The sequence below is a fragment of the Strix uralensis genome, chromosome 16 (genome assembly GCF_047716275.1).
Source record: "Strix uralensis isolate ZFMK-TIS-50842 chromosome 16, bStrUra1, whole genome shotgun sequence".
In the NCBI taxonomy this organism is placed as follows: Eukaryota; Metazoa; Chordata; class Aves; order Strigiformes; family Strigidae; genus Strix; species Strix uralensis.
Genome location: NC_133987.1, coordinates 19,923,305 through 19,937,923, shown reverse-complemented (window position 1 = coordinate 19,937,923; position 14,619 = coordinate 19,923,305). Strand labels below are relative to the sequence as shown.

The 14,619-nt window shown below is 54.4% G+C and overlaps 1 protein-coding gene across 2 annotated transcripts in view; it reads right to left on the bottom strand.

The window, feature by feature from the left end:
- Positions 1-1,965: 1,965 nt before the first annotated feature.
- The window catches only part of GRID2IP (Grid2 interacting protein), a 40,994-nt gene continuing 28,340 nt past the window's right edge, over positions 1,966-14,619 (bottom strand). For both annotated transcript variants that reach the window (XM_074886349.1, XM_074886350.1), the window contains 10 exons: positions 14,037-14,450; positions 11,973-12,060; positions 10,676-10,753; positions 9,767-9,963; positions 9,000-9,155; positions 7,286-7,372; positions 6,667-6,796; positions 5,125-5,243; positions 4,491-4,655; positions 1,966-4,084 (listed from right to left, as the gene is read on the bottom strand). In XM_074886349.1, the coding sequence (XP_074742450.1) occupies positions 4,013-4,084; positions 4,491-4,655; positions 5,125-5,243; positions 6,667-6,796; positions 7,286-7,372; positions 9,000-9,155; positions 9,767-9,963; positions 10,676-10,753; positions 11,973-12,060; positions 14,037-14,450 (1,506 nt within the window). In that variant the 3' untranslated portion in view covers positions 1,966-4,012. The remainder of the gene's footprint in view (positions 4,085-4,490; positions 4,656-5,124; positions 5,244-6,666; positions 6,797-7,285; positions 7,373-8,999; positions 9,156-9,766; positions 9,964-10,675; positions 10,754-11,972; positions 12,061-14,036; positions 14,451-14,619) is intronic.

Sequence of the window (14,619 nt, the reverse complement as noted above, 5' to 3'; positions counted from 1 at the left end):
GTCCCGATGGTGCAGTTATCAACCCGAATTTTCCTGTGTGGCATCCCCTAAGGGCTTGTTTTACTGGTGAATCCTCAGCTCTTCTGCAACACTGGGGTGAAGGGCTCAGCCGAAGCAGGGCAGCCCCCGGGGAACGCTGGTCCCGCATCGCTGGCCACGCGTGAGCAGCATCTCTGAGCGCAGGTGCTGCTTTCGTCTCTCTCACTCACTGCTTTTACCAAAGGTTTTCTGGACCTTGCCCCTTCTCTGACAATCTCAGCTGCTAGAACCGGAAATTCAGCTCTCACCTTTGCTTTGGAGTTTTCTAGATTGACAATGGAGACAAGTTTAAAAAAAAACAAAAAAAAACCAAAAAAAGGCACCTCAGAGTCTAAGAAACCAGAAAGCAAAGTGGGAAAAACCCAGTATCTGTATTTTATCTCATTGTTTCACACTCAGCTCACAATTCTGATGAACATAAAGGGCTTTGAATCTTGTGATTGGGGACACTTTAATTTGATCTGCTAGAATTTAGAAAACCCAGATTTTCCTAAATTATGTTAGAACAAGGCAGATCCTCAAGGGCTTCAAATTCAGCCTCCAGGTGCCCGGTGCTGGCTCCCAGTCTGTGCCACTTTGTCCTGACTTGCAGCACGTCCAGTCTGAAGCTGAGACCTTTCTTTGTCTCTTTGGCATCTTTCATGGCACCTGGAAAATAATTACAGACCATGGCCCTTCAAACCATTCAAAATACTTAGAGGGAGGGTTCATACATGGTTCCACTTTGGCTTGGAGGTGCCAGCCTGGTGCTGTTTTATCCCAGCCAGTGGAGCTGTGATCACATCTTCACCACAACTTCACTAAAACTGCTCATTTCCTCTTTGAGGTCTTTTTTCCTCATTTCTTGCAGGAAGAAGTGGAAATCCTTAAATAATCTGAGGTTTGGAATGTAACCTGGGATTTTCAGGGTCACTGTTTCCCTGTCTCTGTCAGAGGACGGACGTGGCACCCCGTGGAGCAGGAGCCACGCCATGGCTGCATTCCCCACACTGACCCCGTGCCTGCGTTATTATTTCCTTTCCAAGGACAGGCTTTCCTGAGAAGACAATCCCATGATCGAGGCTGATTCAGGAATTCTGTTAAGCCTAAAAGGAGAACATCCAGCCAGTGCACTGATTCCGGGGAAAAATTACCTAATGTTTGCAGCTATCAAGAAAGAGCAAACCCAGTGTGTGCAGTGAATGATACTGACTCTTGTATGTACCGTGCTGCGGTGGAGGCTCCGGGTCATCATTTCTGTAGCAGTGTCTGACTGCGCTGGTGGGAGGTCTGACGGCCGTGCTGGGCAGCTCAGGGCTGCAGAAGAGCCAGGCTTGGTCAGCCAGGAGGGCTAAAGAAACATCAGGAGGGGTTCAAGCACTTAAAATGCGTCTGCCCAGTGAGGATTCTTTGTTAACTCTGTTTGGAGCCGTTTTACAGTTGCGGGTGCTGTGGCCTCCAGGCAGGACCCAGTGATTGAGCAGGTGCTGTAAACAAGCTAAACTACAACCAGGAAATCTGATACGGAGCCGGTCCCTATCTATCTGCTGTTAGTGTAAAGGGAGATAAATTGCTCCAGGGACGTAAGCTCAACCTCAGCCAAGAATTCCTTTTCAGAGGGAAACAATTCACTGGCTCATATGCTCATTAAATGTTTTCTTCTGAAGGTTGCAGAAAAAAATCCATGCTATTTTAAGAATTTGCTGCTCATATTCATCACGCTAGCCTGCACGCTGGCATGCAAGCAGGTCTTTTCACAATTATGCAGTTTTTTCCCTCATACCAGCCCAAACCCAGCAAGGTCAGCTCCTGCATCTCTCTCCCGTAGGTGTAAGGAGCCAATACTGAGAAGCGCAGTCACAGAAGTGCCCGATGCAGAATTCCTCACACCTCCACCTGCAGCTGTCGTATGAGGCGATTTATGACAGAACACAGAGGGACATGCAGTCAGGAGGCAGAAGGCAGCAGCTTTATTTTAGGAATAGCACATAGGCATTGGGTAGAGACTGAATTGTGAATATACATAGTCCCGTTATCAAATAATATAACCATATGTCAGAAGTTCTGGTTCTTTGAAAATATTCACATAAAAATACCAAAGGGATTGGAGTTCTAACTATTTTGGAAAGGTACAACATGTAGCAAAATCTATGTACAGCATTTTCACGTTTGTAATGACAGTTTCAAGTGGTTTAAATATTGAATATGTTTATAGAAAAGAAAAAAGGAGCAAATCAGCTGAATGCAGTGTGCAGCATCCAAAATGGAAAGAGGAGCTGAGTGAGCATTTCCCTGTCCCCAGGCAGAGACAGACGGGGCTGGACCTCTGGGAACACGACGCTAGAAACTACCTGGCACTTGAAGCTGTATAAACAGAGGACGCTTGTGAAAATATGCTTCACTTTCTACAGCAGGGTTTAAAAAAATACTGAAAACCAAAGATTTGATGGTCATAAGGTCTCCCATAAATAATGCACCAGTTGGTGATTCTGTAGGTGAGCAGAGGCTGCGGTGAGAGCTCTTGCTCTGGCAATAGGCGGGAGGGAGGTTACCTATGCTACGGCTTGCTGGAGCGCTTCTGCGGGGCAGGAGGCTGGAGCGTGTCGGGTTTGAAAGGCAACGGGTGCGTTTTGCACGGAGCAACGCCTCTCCAGAGTAACGCACTGTGGGTTTGCTGCCGTAAAGCTCTTGGGGCACGGTGTCGCCCGGAGACGCATGCACTGACCACGGGATGCTGCTAGCCCTTTCATCCCAGGGGACGTCTCGGAGGGAGTTAAGTCATCTAAATTACAACCAGACATTGTCAAAAGAAGGATTTGCACACTTCGAGAGTTCCCTGGGTATATTCAGAGTGAACGACTGGGCATACGGTAAAGGGACTCTCAGGACTCCAGCCCTCAGAGTCGATAAAGGAGGGCAGGGGCTGTATTTCTTGCTGGTCCCTGCTGTGCCTCGGAGGCAGTACTCAGGGCTGCAGAGGACTCCCACTCATTTTTAGGCTATCAGGGGCTCTGTACTTTCCAAGGAGGCACCAAAATGCTCAGGGATTTGTGTCTCATGGTGAGTTCAAATAAGCCTAGAGCTGATGATGTTAAACTCTTGGGAAGACTTCAAGACCAGTCAGTCTCTGCCACAACTTTAAGCAAAGCTGAAGGCTAGGAAGGACTCTGGGCTTTCCTTCCTCTCCTGCGCAGCTGGGTAGAACCAGACTGGATCCGTATTTGGGACCACATGGACATGCCAGAAGGGTTCTGCAAGGTCGTGTTGCTTTCTGTTGCCACTGGCCAGCAGCGGTGGGGGATTAAAGCCTCCGGGCCACCTCTGTTGTTACAGTCTCTCCAGGTGGAGCCCCAGCCCCTTGGTGCGCTGCTCAAGGGCAGAAGAGCTTGGAGAGGGGCTTGAGAGGAGCTCAGCAGCGTCGCTCCTCAGGGTCTTGGGGCTGCAGGCGCTGGTGGCATCCCTCTTTCTCATCCCCCCTGCGCTCCCTTCCCTGCCTGAGCTACAGGGAGCCTGTAGCTGGGCTCTATCCCCAGCCCTGAGGCTGGCAGGGACAAGCGGTGCTGGCCTGGGAAAGCTGTATCCTGCAAGGGCAGACTCGTGGCACAGCCGTGCTCAGGCACTGGCCATGGGGACATGGGGAAAGTCTCCAGCAACTGCTGGTGCCAGTGTACGTGTTCTGGAAATGCGGGACAGTGGAGTTTTACCCAGATGTGTCTGAAATCCTTGACTCAGTAATACGCTGGAAATGGAGGACACCAAGAAAGCTGTTGTCAAGACCAGGAAGGTGTTCACCTTCAAGTCCCTGTGCCTCCCCCTCGCATCCATCCACTACCACCTACGGTGCCTTTCCAGCATCCAAACTGCCCCAACCCCTCGGTCCATGGTTCTGCTTGGTGGTAGCAGGTGTCAGCAGCGTATTTACAACCAAACTCAACAGGAGCAAATTGCACTTTGTTGGCAATAAATTGTTGCACCTTGCATTGCCGCAGGCCCGTCACCAGGCAAGGGGGGACGTCATCCTGGGGCTGCGCTGGCTCTCACCGACCTGCACATCGCTGAGCGCCCGCTGCAGGGAGAGAGCAAAGGAGCTGAGGATCAGACACGGGCAGCAGGTGTGGACAGGGAGATGTTTCAATGGGACTGGCCATTACAGACTTAATTCTTCCCTGACTTCCTACTGGACAAGCCTTGCGCCTGCTTTGTGGTTGCAACCCAGCCTTCACTAACCAAGAACATCAGACCATGACAACTTCTGCTTTACCTTCCACGGGGCTGGTGGACCAGCCCTCACCTTGGCCTCCTGCCCTGGCCAGCCAACTTGTACGTTAGAAAAACTGCACTTTATGGACGCTCAGGTACACACGTGCTCACAAAAAGCTCATCTCGTTCCCACAGCTCATATGCAAGTGAAACGCTTCACTGACACTTAACAGGAAACCGCTCGCTGGCTGGTTTTGAAAAGCGCAACTCACCTCAAACTTGCTCATGAATTCTGCAAAAATGCCAAAGAAAGCTTCAGAAGTTGTCATTTTCGAGTCTTCCCCAAAGAAGGATAACACCTTGCTGAATTCTTCCATGGCCTTGTGCTGCAGGTCGTCCAGGGATCGCATGGCAGGCTGGGCACTCTCCAGGAAGGACTGAGAGAACCAGCTTAAGGAAAACCAGCCGCACCGTGGGCCTGGTACAGACCAGAATCACTTCTGCTTATCAAATGGCTGGGTTTCCTCTCAGGTCTAAGAAGGGACCTGCTGCAAATGCAGGCTGCGGCCACACATGGAGGGAGCCTGCTGGCACACTCAGCTGTCCCTAACAGCACTTCTCCAGAAGGAAAGATGACTTGGAAAGCTTTGTGGCCTCGTGGCACAGGGCTTCTGCCACACAGAGGCATGTGAACCAGTGGTCACCGCAAAAGCTGTTTCCCGTGCTGGCTAAGAGTGAGTGAAGGGTGGAGATTTCCACCACGCTCTCACCAAGTGCTGAGTTGGTGCTTTCTTACCAGCTGGACAAAGCCCTGCTGCTTACCAAGGAGACATAGAGACAATGAAATGGTTTTACTGGAGGGGAGTTAAGTCCCATGGATGTTTTGCCCCTTTCACAGAAGGATACAGTCATCACAATTGCAAACCTGTCCTCTGCAGTAGCTGGCATGTTGTGACAGGCCAGCTGTATGTCACTGACGGTGGTGTGCAGGTCCTTCAGGTCAGCCGTTAGTGTCCTCTGGTTCACTGCAGGAGAAGAGAGGAGTCAACAGCATTAGGAGACTTGGGTGGCTTGTTTCCTGCCGCAGAGTGAGGGCAACGAGCGGGGACCATGGGGCAGGGTGGTTCAGACTGTCTACACAGCTCTGCACGACCTGTCCACGTTGTCCGGGGTATGGTGGACGACCAGAGCTTCCTGCTGGCCACCAGCCAGTTGCCAGCAGCCCACGCTGGGTGCTTGGGCCAAGAGATGCCAAGAACCTCAAAAGGAGCCTGGAACATGCCAAGTTCAAGGAGCATGAAGGACTCAGCAGCACGAGGGCGGTGATGGATACACAGGTATCTGACTTGGGAGGGGTGAGGAGGGAGTGTACAGGATGGTGGGACACGGGCCGACATCCCAGCTGCCCTCTGTGACATCTCATCACAGCACCAGCACTCCAGAGAGTGAGGAGCAGTTCAGACTCCTTGCTGCCTCGGGCGGCCAAGCCGTGGCTCTTCTGCAGGCAAGGGAGAAGGGGAACTGCAGCACATCAGGAGGGTTGGGGTTGTGGGCTGCAGCTGCGTCGCTCCGTGGCCTGTACGAGAGCGAAGCTGGGCAGCCCTGGATAGCACGTGGTCTGAAACTGGGTGTAAAGAGGAATGAGTTTGGGCAGCAGGGAGACGTTATCTAACGTTATCAGAGTGTTATCTAACAGTTAGGCCAGATACAAAATCCAGCTAGGAAAGCTACAGGTCCAGACCTTCCTTAAGTAGAAATTTACATCTCCAGGCCTGAACTTTTTCCTTTATTTCTCAGCTGTAGCACTAATTCCCAAGGGAATTACTCACAAACGACCGGGGACGGCGTGCAAGAACAGAACACAGCCCATGCTTTGCCTGTTGTGACCCCACCAACGCCAGCGGACGGATGATAACCCCAGCACCTACAGGACTTTTTTTTATTGCAACCAGCAAAGCTGCGTGATCCTCATGTGTCAGCACGACATCCCTGTGACTGGACTGTGAACCCCTAACACGGAGGGTGCTCTACACTCCGTACCACCCACGATTGCAGGCAGTAATAATGCTGGCAGCCACGCTGGGGAGGATCACGCTGCGGATGGGAGGAAGCAGAGGCTGGGTGGAGCAGACCCGCTCCTGGCACTTCCCTCTCCTCTGCCTCATTTGCACTTACAAGATACCTCTGAACTTGGGAACTGCTTTTCCAAGTCAGAAGGAAGGTTCAGGTCAGGGACAGAGCCTTGTCTAGGCACTCCCTAGCATGGGACGGATGGGACCTCCCCTGTCACTAAGCTCATCCCTTCCTAACTCCATCCCCTCACTCAGGACCATTCCTCACTTGTTTCGGGTGCCAACACTGCGCAGCTCATGACTGATTCCAGACCTGTACAAAACCAAGAGACAGTGCAAGGAGACATGAAGCCTGCAGATGCTTTTGTTCCTTTACCTTTGGCAGCAAGCGGCACTGTAGGAAGATCCTTGGCAAAGCCCAGGAGCTCTGGGAAATGTTGGCTTAGTGATTTGGCAAGAATGTGCAGGAAGGTGGATTTCCCATCCACGGTCTTGGTTGTGTTCAGCTGCGGAGAAGCAAAACAAGGAAGGAGGTTTCTCTGCAGAGGGTTTTGCCAAGCACCCGAATACACAGGGGCTCCTCCGTTCTGCTGGGCTCACCCTGCGTTCACGTGCATGGCGATTCCCAGCCATGCTACGTGGATTAATGTTTAAATAGGACATTTAATGTTTACACAGCACGTTATGCCCAGATTAGCAGCATTCAGATGCTAAGCAATGCCTCCCTCCCACAGGTCAGGGCTGTCACCCCGTCCCCCACCCCTCAGGAGTCCCACAGTGACCCACGTGGGATAAAAACCTTCGTTTCCTCCCACCCCACAGCCAGAAGGGCTGGATCTCAGGTCCCAGCACACTGAAGCCCACTGTTAGGGCCTCTCTGAAGTCAACCTTGTGCATCAATCCCTGCCCTCCCACGGGTCGCCCAGGTATGAGGACAGGCACGATAAACCAGGCACTTGGAGCTCCTGCACGGGAACAAGCATGCTTCACCTTACCTCAGTGAGAAAGTTGATTTTAAAGCCTGTTGTTTTGCTGGTCTTGGGTTGCCCATTGTTCAGATAGTTTCCCATCGCCAGCACAAACTGCAAAGAAAAACCTCAGTGAGCGACTGGCCAGTGACCTCCTGCACTTACGTTGTCCCTTCTCCTTTCGTGCCCGCTTTTGGGTCACAGAGACCTACCAATGGTGGGGTAGGAGCAGAGGGAAAAGGCCTCCCTCGCTCTACAGGACGGTGGGAAAGCACCCTTTTTGTGTCACGTTGCTTCTGCTAAGCGCTCATAGAGCACTGTTAATAAAACCTTCTCAGTTCGTTCGCTGGGTTAGATGAGGTGGATGAAGGCACGTTAAAGGCAGAATTTCACCCCATCACCCACACCGTCCAGATCTGCAGGGAGCCCACGGCACCACCTCAGCTGCTTTGCCGCTTCCAGACTGACGATGCAGGTGCCCAAGCTTTGTTAATGTTTAAGGGGGGAGGGAATTTTGTCACCCGTTACAGCCTCAGGCTTTAGGTGGGCACAGTTCGGTGATGCCTTTTTATTTCTCAGTCATCTTTTCTTGCAGGACCAGGGCTAAGTCTGGAGATCCACCCTGAGAGCTCCTGGCTGTGGGACAAGGACTCTCCTGCTGACTGGCGAGTCCTAAGCTCTCCTCTCCCCAAAGCCTTTTGTAGCCATTATCTGCAGGTCTTTAGAGGGACATTTTAAAGGGAACAGTGACCCAGCAGAGCCAGCTTTCCCCTCCAGAATGCTCCAATTCCTTGTGCTGTGGCTCTGCAGCTTTAGAGGCACAGCAGGACCTCAGACTGAGTCCTGACATCCCTCCTAGGGCCTGGCAAGGAGTAGGGAGCTCAGGGCTGCCCAGATTTCAGCCTGGGACTCTCTGAATTTCTGTTCACCACCCATTAATGTGCAACCAGCCGTTGCCCCCTCAAGGACTTAACGAGGTGTTGGGGCTTACTGGTCAGGAACCACTCAGGAGATTCATCTCTCACCTGGAAATGCCTTTTGTTACATCATGTCCTCATTTATCCCACCTGTTTTTTTAAAAAACAAACCTGAATGAATTAACATTAGTTTGGGGCAGCTCATCTCAGCAGGGTCAAGGAGCAGCTATAGAGGGATTCCTTCTCTCCTGCAAGTGTGGTGCCCCTCTGCCAGGCACAGCCTGTCCTCAGGACCCCAAAAGCACCAACTCAGAGGGATGGGGGCATGTGGGACCCCTGCCTGCACCACAGCAGGGCTGGTACAAGCCCATGGGCTAGCACAAGCCCGCAGCATGCACAGGGACCAGCCTGCAGTGCCCCCTGCACGCGGACATGCACGCAGTGACTGCCTGGGCAAACCCCGCATCCTCCAGCTCCATAAACCCCACGTCCTCCAGCTCCATCGCAGCCGAAGGACAACCTCTGGTCTCTGCTGTGTTACCAGGCGGGTTCCTGGCTCCTGCAGCCCTGCTGCGTGCCGCGGGTGGGTGCAAGGCCATCTGCGACCTGCCCCCCTGCATCCTCCCCGTGCCAGGACCCCCCCACGCCAATACCAGTGGGAGATGCCAGGGGATGGAGCCTGGCCAAGCCAGGAGCCCAGGGCACAGCCGTGGGGCTGGACTTGTGCTCAGCTGCCTGCACGCTGCCTGCGCGCTGCCTGCGGGCACTCCTGCAGACGCTGGGGACCCCCGGTGGTCGTTTCCAGAAGGAAGGACTGTCCTGACCTCCAAGATCTTGGCCAACTTCTTGCTGCTTTTCAGCTCTAGAGAGGCCTTGCAGATGCACTCGTAGCTGGCTTTGATCTCCTCTGTCTTCTCCTGCAGAGTGGTCTTAAAGTGTAGGCTGCGCAGCCGGATCTTGTACTCTGGTACTGACAACATCTGTGAGCAAAAGGAGGAGAAAATTACTGCTACCACCATTAGCCATAATCGCTCCTATATGGTGTTTTTCCTGGCATATTTCCCTGCATGTGAAAGCAGGATGCACTTGTTAGCGCAGGCGACACCGCGGAGCCGCTGGGACAGTGGCTGGAGCTCGCAGACAGACAGATCGCTGCCACGGGAGAGGGAGGTTTCATGCCGATAGCTACGAGGGACTTTGTCAACAGAAAGTAAGTCAGAGGTGGGCAAAGTCACTCTTACCGTGGGGTAAATATTCTGGTACGGTTTGGCTGTAAAACAGCCACTGTGGGAGCTGCAGACGCCTCAGGCATCAGCCCAAGCATCGCTCACCAGCAGTCCTTTGTGACCAGGGCCACCAGCTCTTCCCACCCCACCGTTTTGAGAATGGTCAGTTAATGGTTGGACTAGATGATCTTCAAGGTCTTTTCCAACCAAGATGATTCTGTGATTCTGCATGCATCAGCAGAGCAGCGTCCTGCTGTTTTCCTCCCTGCTGTGTGTTTTCCTCCCCCCCAGCTTGCAACGGGACATCCTGGGGACACTGCACATGCAGAGCCCCTCGCTCCCGGAGCACGTCCCTGCCCAGGTACCTGCAGCACAAATTGGTCGGGCTCGCTCAGCTTGCCAGGGTTCTCCTTGTAGCTCTGGAAGCGCTGGACTTCCTCCCCATCCGGGGCGTACAGCAAGAGCTGCTTGATGTGGGAAGGCTCCAGGCGGTCGGTCTCCATCGTCATGAGGATCTGGCGCAGCTCCATGTGCGAGAGCTTGAGGTGGGCTATCAGGATGGCTGGGGAAAGGGAGGTGTGTCACTTGGGAGGTGAGGGGGACCCGACCCCAGGGACTGGGATGGACAGACACCCGTCAGGACGGGCCTGGGAGGCGAAGCTCCATCTCTCCACGGCATGAGAGTGACGTGGACTTCTCCACGTGCCCACGCCGGCGCGGGATCAGCGCTGAGGAGAGGAAGGGCTTTCCGCTTCCCAAGGCCCACAGGGACCTGAGGAATCACTCTAGTCCTGCAGAACCCCCCGGACATTGCACCATGTGCCTGTACATCACCCACACATCAGGCTGGAAACCACCCCCAACGCCTCCTCCTCTCCCACGTCCCCAGTGGCCAGGAGCCCAGGGGCTCGCAGGGTCCCACCAAGCCCTCCCACCCTCCATCCTACCAGAAGCACGTCCTGGAGAAGCAACATGGACCCTTCCCCGGCAGGCGGCAGGGCAGGATGGGCCCCCACATCCTTGCTGCCCCAATCCCTCCCCAGGCCAATGAGTCACATCCCATCTCCGTCCTTTCTTATAAAGCCACTTTCTCACCCCCGCCCAGCACTGAGCCCAGCCTGGAGGAACAGCCCAGCCCAGCAGAGCTGAGCTGGGATTGCACTCGTGGGATTGTGCTCATGTAGCTGCCTTCCTTTTACCTTTCCAGTTCTCTACATCCCCGGCCCCATCTCTGGGCCCGTTTTGGGGGTACGTTCACCGTGATGTTTACTTACATGTGTTGTAGGCCTTTTTGTGGGACAAAATTTCTACCACGTCTTTCTTTTTAAAGTTTTCAGGCATGAGAGTTGGCTCTGGAAGAGAAACTGAAAGATTTAATCACAGGTAAGGACAGGCTCAGCCGGCTCCAGCAGGAAGAAAACTGTCCTGAAAACAGTGAAACCATGAATGAGAGAGGAGAACTGATGCTTTGCACACAGCAATGGCTCCGGGAATCCTTGAATTCTGCAATTCAAAGATCTCCTCAATGGAGGACTCAGTTGGAGCTGAAAAAGGTAAAACAAGAGGTGAAACACACAGAAAATCCTAGACTGCCCAGAAACATCCCGAAAAAGATAGCCCCTGCGAAGAATCCCATTTCACCCCACTTCTACTGCCAGTCCCATCTGTATCTGCCTGCTCTAGCTTGGCTCTGCCCATGCTGCCACTGTGCATCATGTCCCTTGCGGGAGAGCTCAGATGTCCCACTGGCATTTCACTTTTCCCCATGTAAATGAGGTGGCTGTGTTGCCCCGCGCCTCCCGTCTGGTTTGCAGCACCCAGAGACCCCGGTGGGTGGGAGAGCCCCGTCGGTGGGGCTGCAGGAGACCCCGGTTCAAGAGCGATGGGGGAGGCTGCACTGGCAGGCAGCTATGGACCCCATAAGTAGGTCTTGGAGGGAGCTAACTACTTACAGATGTGAAAAGTGTTGCTTGTAACGCGCTCTATGGACAGAGACATGTTTTCATGGCTTTTTCAGGGCTCAAAGCAACTGAGCTGCAATTGTAACTTGCAGCTGTTACGGCGACTGCAGCACGACGCGGTGCCCGTGCACACCAAGGGCCCGGCTGACTGTCCGCACTGTGCAGACCATAGCGAGCAGAGGCCATGCACGGATCGTTATAACGTGTGGCGCAGCTTTGAGCTTCTGCCGTGCTGCCAACCAGGGCCCTCATGGCCCCGGGGAGCGCAGCCGGCACCACGGCGTTCCCCGCCGCACGGCGATGGCCAGGCGGGTGCTGCGGGAGCTGGGAAGCAGCATCAAGCGCAACAGGGAGCGAAACCATCCGACTGAGTTTCATTGCCCCGACCGACTGCAATGTGGAGAGAAAACAGATAATGGCAGCGAAGAAAATTAAGGGAGATTGTGAGACGATCTCTGCCTTAATGATCTGCTGTGCCACCAGCGACAAAATCCTGAGTATGAATGAATGTTGGACCAGGCATTGCCTTGCTGCCCATCTAGCCGCGTTTCCTCCCAGTGCCCTGGCCTCCAGCTGGTACCAGGACCTGCTCTAGGGCTCAGGTACTTACTCGTAGGCTTCTGCGTCCCAAAGTGCAGCTCCAGGTCGAGATATTTGACCATATCACTCAGCTTGTCGTAATCTGAGTCTTCCCCGAGCTGCAGGAGGAGGAAGAGTCAGGAGCCGTGCTGGCGCAGGGGACAGCCCGACACTGCCCGCCTGCACTGGGCCACCTTCCCTCAGCCCCACGCTAAGCTCTGCGTCCCTAGAAGAAACCAGGACAGGTTGATGCACTGTCCTGTAACTGGAGACTCAGCCGTCATAAACCCCACACAGAAACCAGAGCCTGGTGAACCGCTCACCTCTGGGGAGGCGGCTCCTACACAAGTTGCTAAGCTCACCTGGTAGGACCTGTTCTCATTTCAGAAGGAAGGAAGGAAGGCGGAGGTTTACCCCATCAGCGTTTCCTTACACCCTACAGTTGGCAGCACTGCCCCACGGATTCATTTAGCTTCTGACACAGCTGGAATCCTACAGAGCACTACTGCTCTTCGCTTGCTGCTTGGGCATGAAGCTCTATGGAAGGATAAAGTGGGAATTCCAAGACTTCGGGAATTTTTTGCATACAAAAAAAAATCACTGCGAAGAAGCATCTTGTTCTCCGGGGAGAGGGACCTGCAGGATTTCAGGTGTTTGCTACGAGGTGGGTGCCTGTGGGACTGGAAGATGATCCCACTGCTCCCCTCCAGCTGCTCAGGAGGTGAAGAATACAGCACATCTGAACACATTCATCACCGTGAGTCACAGGGGCGGGAAGTTACACAATCCCAGAATCATCTCGGTTGGAAAAGCCCTTGAAGATCCTCCAGTCCAACCATGACCCTCACACTGACTGTTCTCAACTCCACTAGATCCCTCAGTGCTGGGTCAACCCGACTCTTCAACCCCTCCAGGGATGGGGACTCCCCCCCTGCCCTGGGCAGCCCATTCCAATGCCCAACAACCCCTTCTGCAAAGAAATCCTTCCTAAGTTAAGTTAAGCTCCAGGAAGGCCATCTTCCCCCCACAGGGACTCGAATCCACCTCCAGAGTTCTGCATCTCTTCGAGTCTATGATGCCAGAAGATTATCACATCTAGTCTCACTCCTCTCCTCTGCTTTCCCCCTCCAGCGTCCTCCCCTGCCTCGGTGCTCTCCCCATCACTCCGCTTTCAACCATCCTCACTGTTTCCCACTGATAAAACCTCCTACAGCTGCAGAATGCATCTGAAGGCAGCTCCTGCCTATGTCAACCCAGAGAGAGCTGGAAAGCAAGTGCTGCCCAGGACGCTGCCACCAAAACCAGCATTTCAGATGCTTTCCAGAGCCTCTTCTCATCCCAGCAGTTTTGGACCAAACAATTGAAAGGGTGAAAAGAAATGTGAGACTTTCTGTAACATGGCATCTTCACAGAATCATAAAATGGTTTGGGTTGGAAGTGACCATGAAGACCATCCAGTTCCAGTCCCCTGCCCTGGGCAGGGCCACCTTCCACTGACCAGGTTGCTCAAAGCCCCGTCCAACCTGGCCTTGAACCCTTCCAGGGAGGGGACAGCCACAGCTTCTCTGGGCAACCTGTGCCAGTGTCTCACCACCCTCACAGGGAAGAATTTCTTCCTTAGATCTGATCTAAATCTCCCCTTTTTCAGTTTAAAACTGTTATCCCACATCCTATCCCTACACCGCCTGATCAAGAGTCCCTCTCCCCTTTCCTGTAGCCCCTTTAAGTCCTGGGAGGCCGCTCTAAGGTCTCCCCGGAGCCTTCTCTTCTCCAGCTGAACCCCCCAACTCTCTCAGCCTGTCCTCACAGGGGAGGTGCTCCAGCCCCCCGAGCATCTTCGTGGCCTCCTCTGGCCCCACTCGAGCAGGTCCATGTCCTTCTGATGTTGGTGCCCCCAGAGCCAGGCACAGTTCATTCCCTTGGCCAAGGTATTGAATGGAAGAGGTCAGGACACGCTGCTCCGGGGAGGGGACAGCGCCCGCAGCGCTCAGGGCAGGGAGGAGGGCAGTGCCCACGGATGCTCCCACTGACCTGTGCAGCCTCAGCACTGGCAAGGTTTAGACCCTCACCCCCCCACCCCACTCCCCGGCCGTACCTGTCCCCAGATTGTCCCTTCTGAGTTCTCCACTTGCTCCCACCGCAGCCTCTTGACGCTCATGTGGTTGGACTCGCTTCTGCGGTGCAGCAGCCCCCGGTGCAGGGGGGGTGCGCAGGGCACCGGTGGGGGCGGCGGCGGGGGTGGCGGGGGTGGGATGGGGTGCAGGTGGCTGATGAGGGACTTGGGGGCAGGCGACGTGCTGGCCTTCGTGGCCTCTGCCTTGGTGGGGATGGTCTGGGGGTCGTGGAAGGGCAGGGGGGGCGGTGGTGGCGGGGGGCTGAGCGGCGGCGGGGGGATGTGGTCTGAGAGCGTGGAGTAGGTCAGGGAGCTGCCCTCGTCACTGCTGCTGATGTACTCGCTGCTGCTGACGTCGTTGGTGACATAGCTGCCCTGGTCATCGTGAAAACTCATCTAGGTGAGGGAGAGGAGAGAGGCCGAAGGTGGCACCTCATCCTCCACCCACCCACCCCTTGGGGGGGGTTCTGCCCCCCAGCCATGCAGCCCTTGCCCCCCTCCGCCACCCGCAGAGCCCCGGGCCATGTCCCCAGCGGCTCTGCGCCCGTCCCGTTGCAGTGCAGCT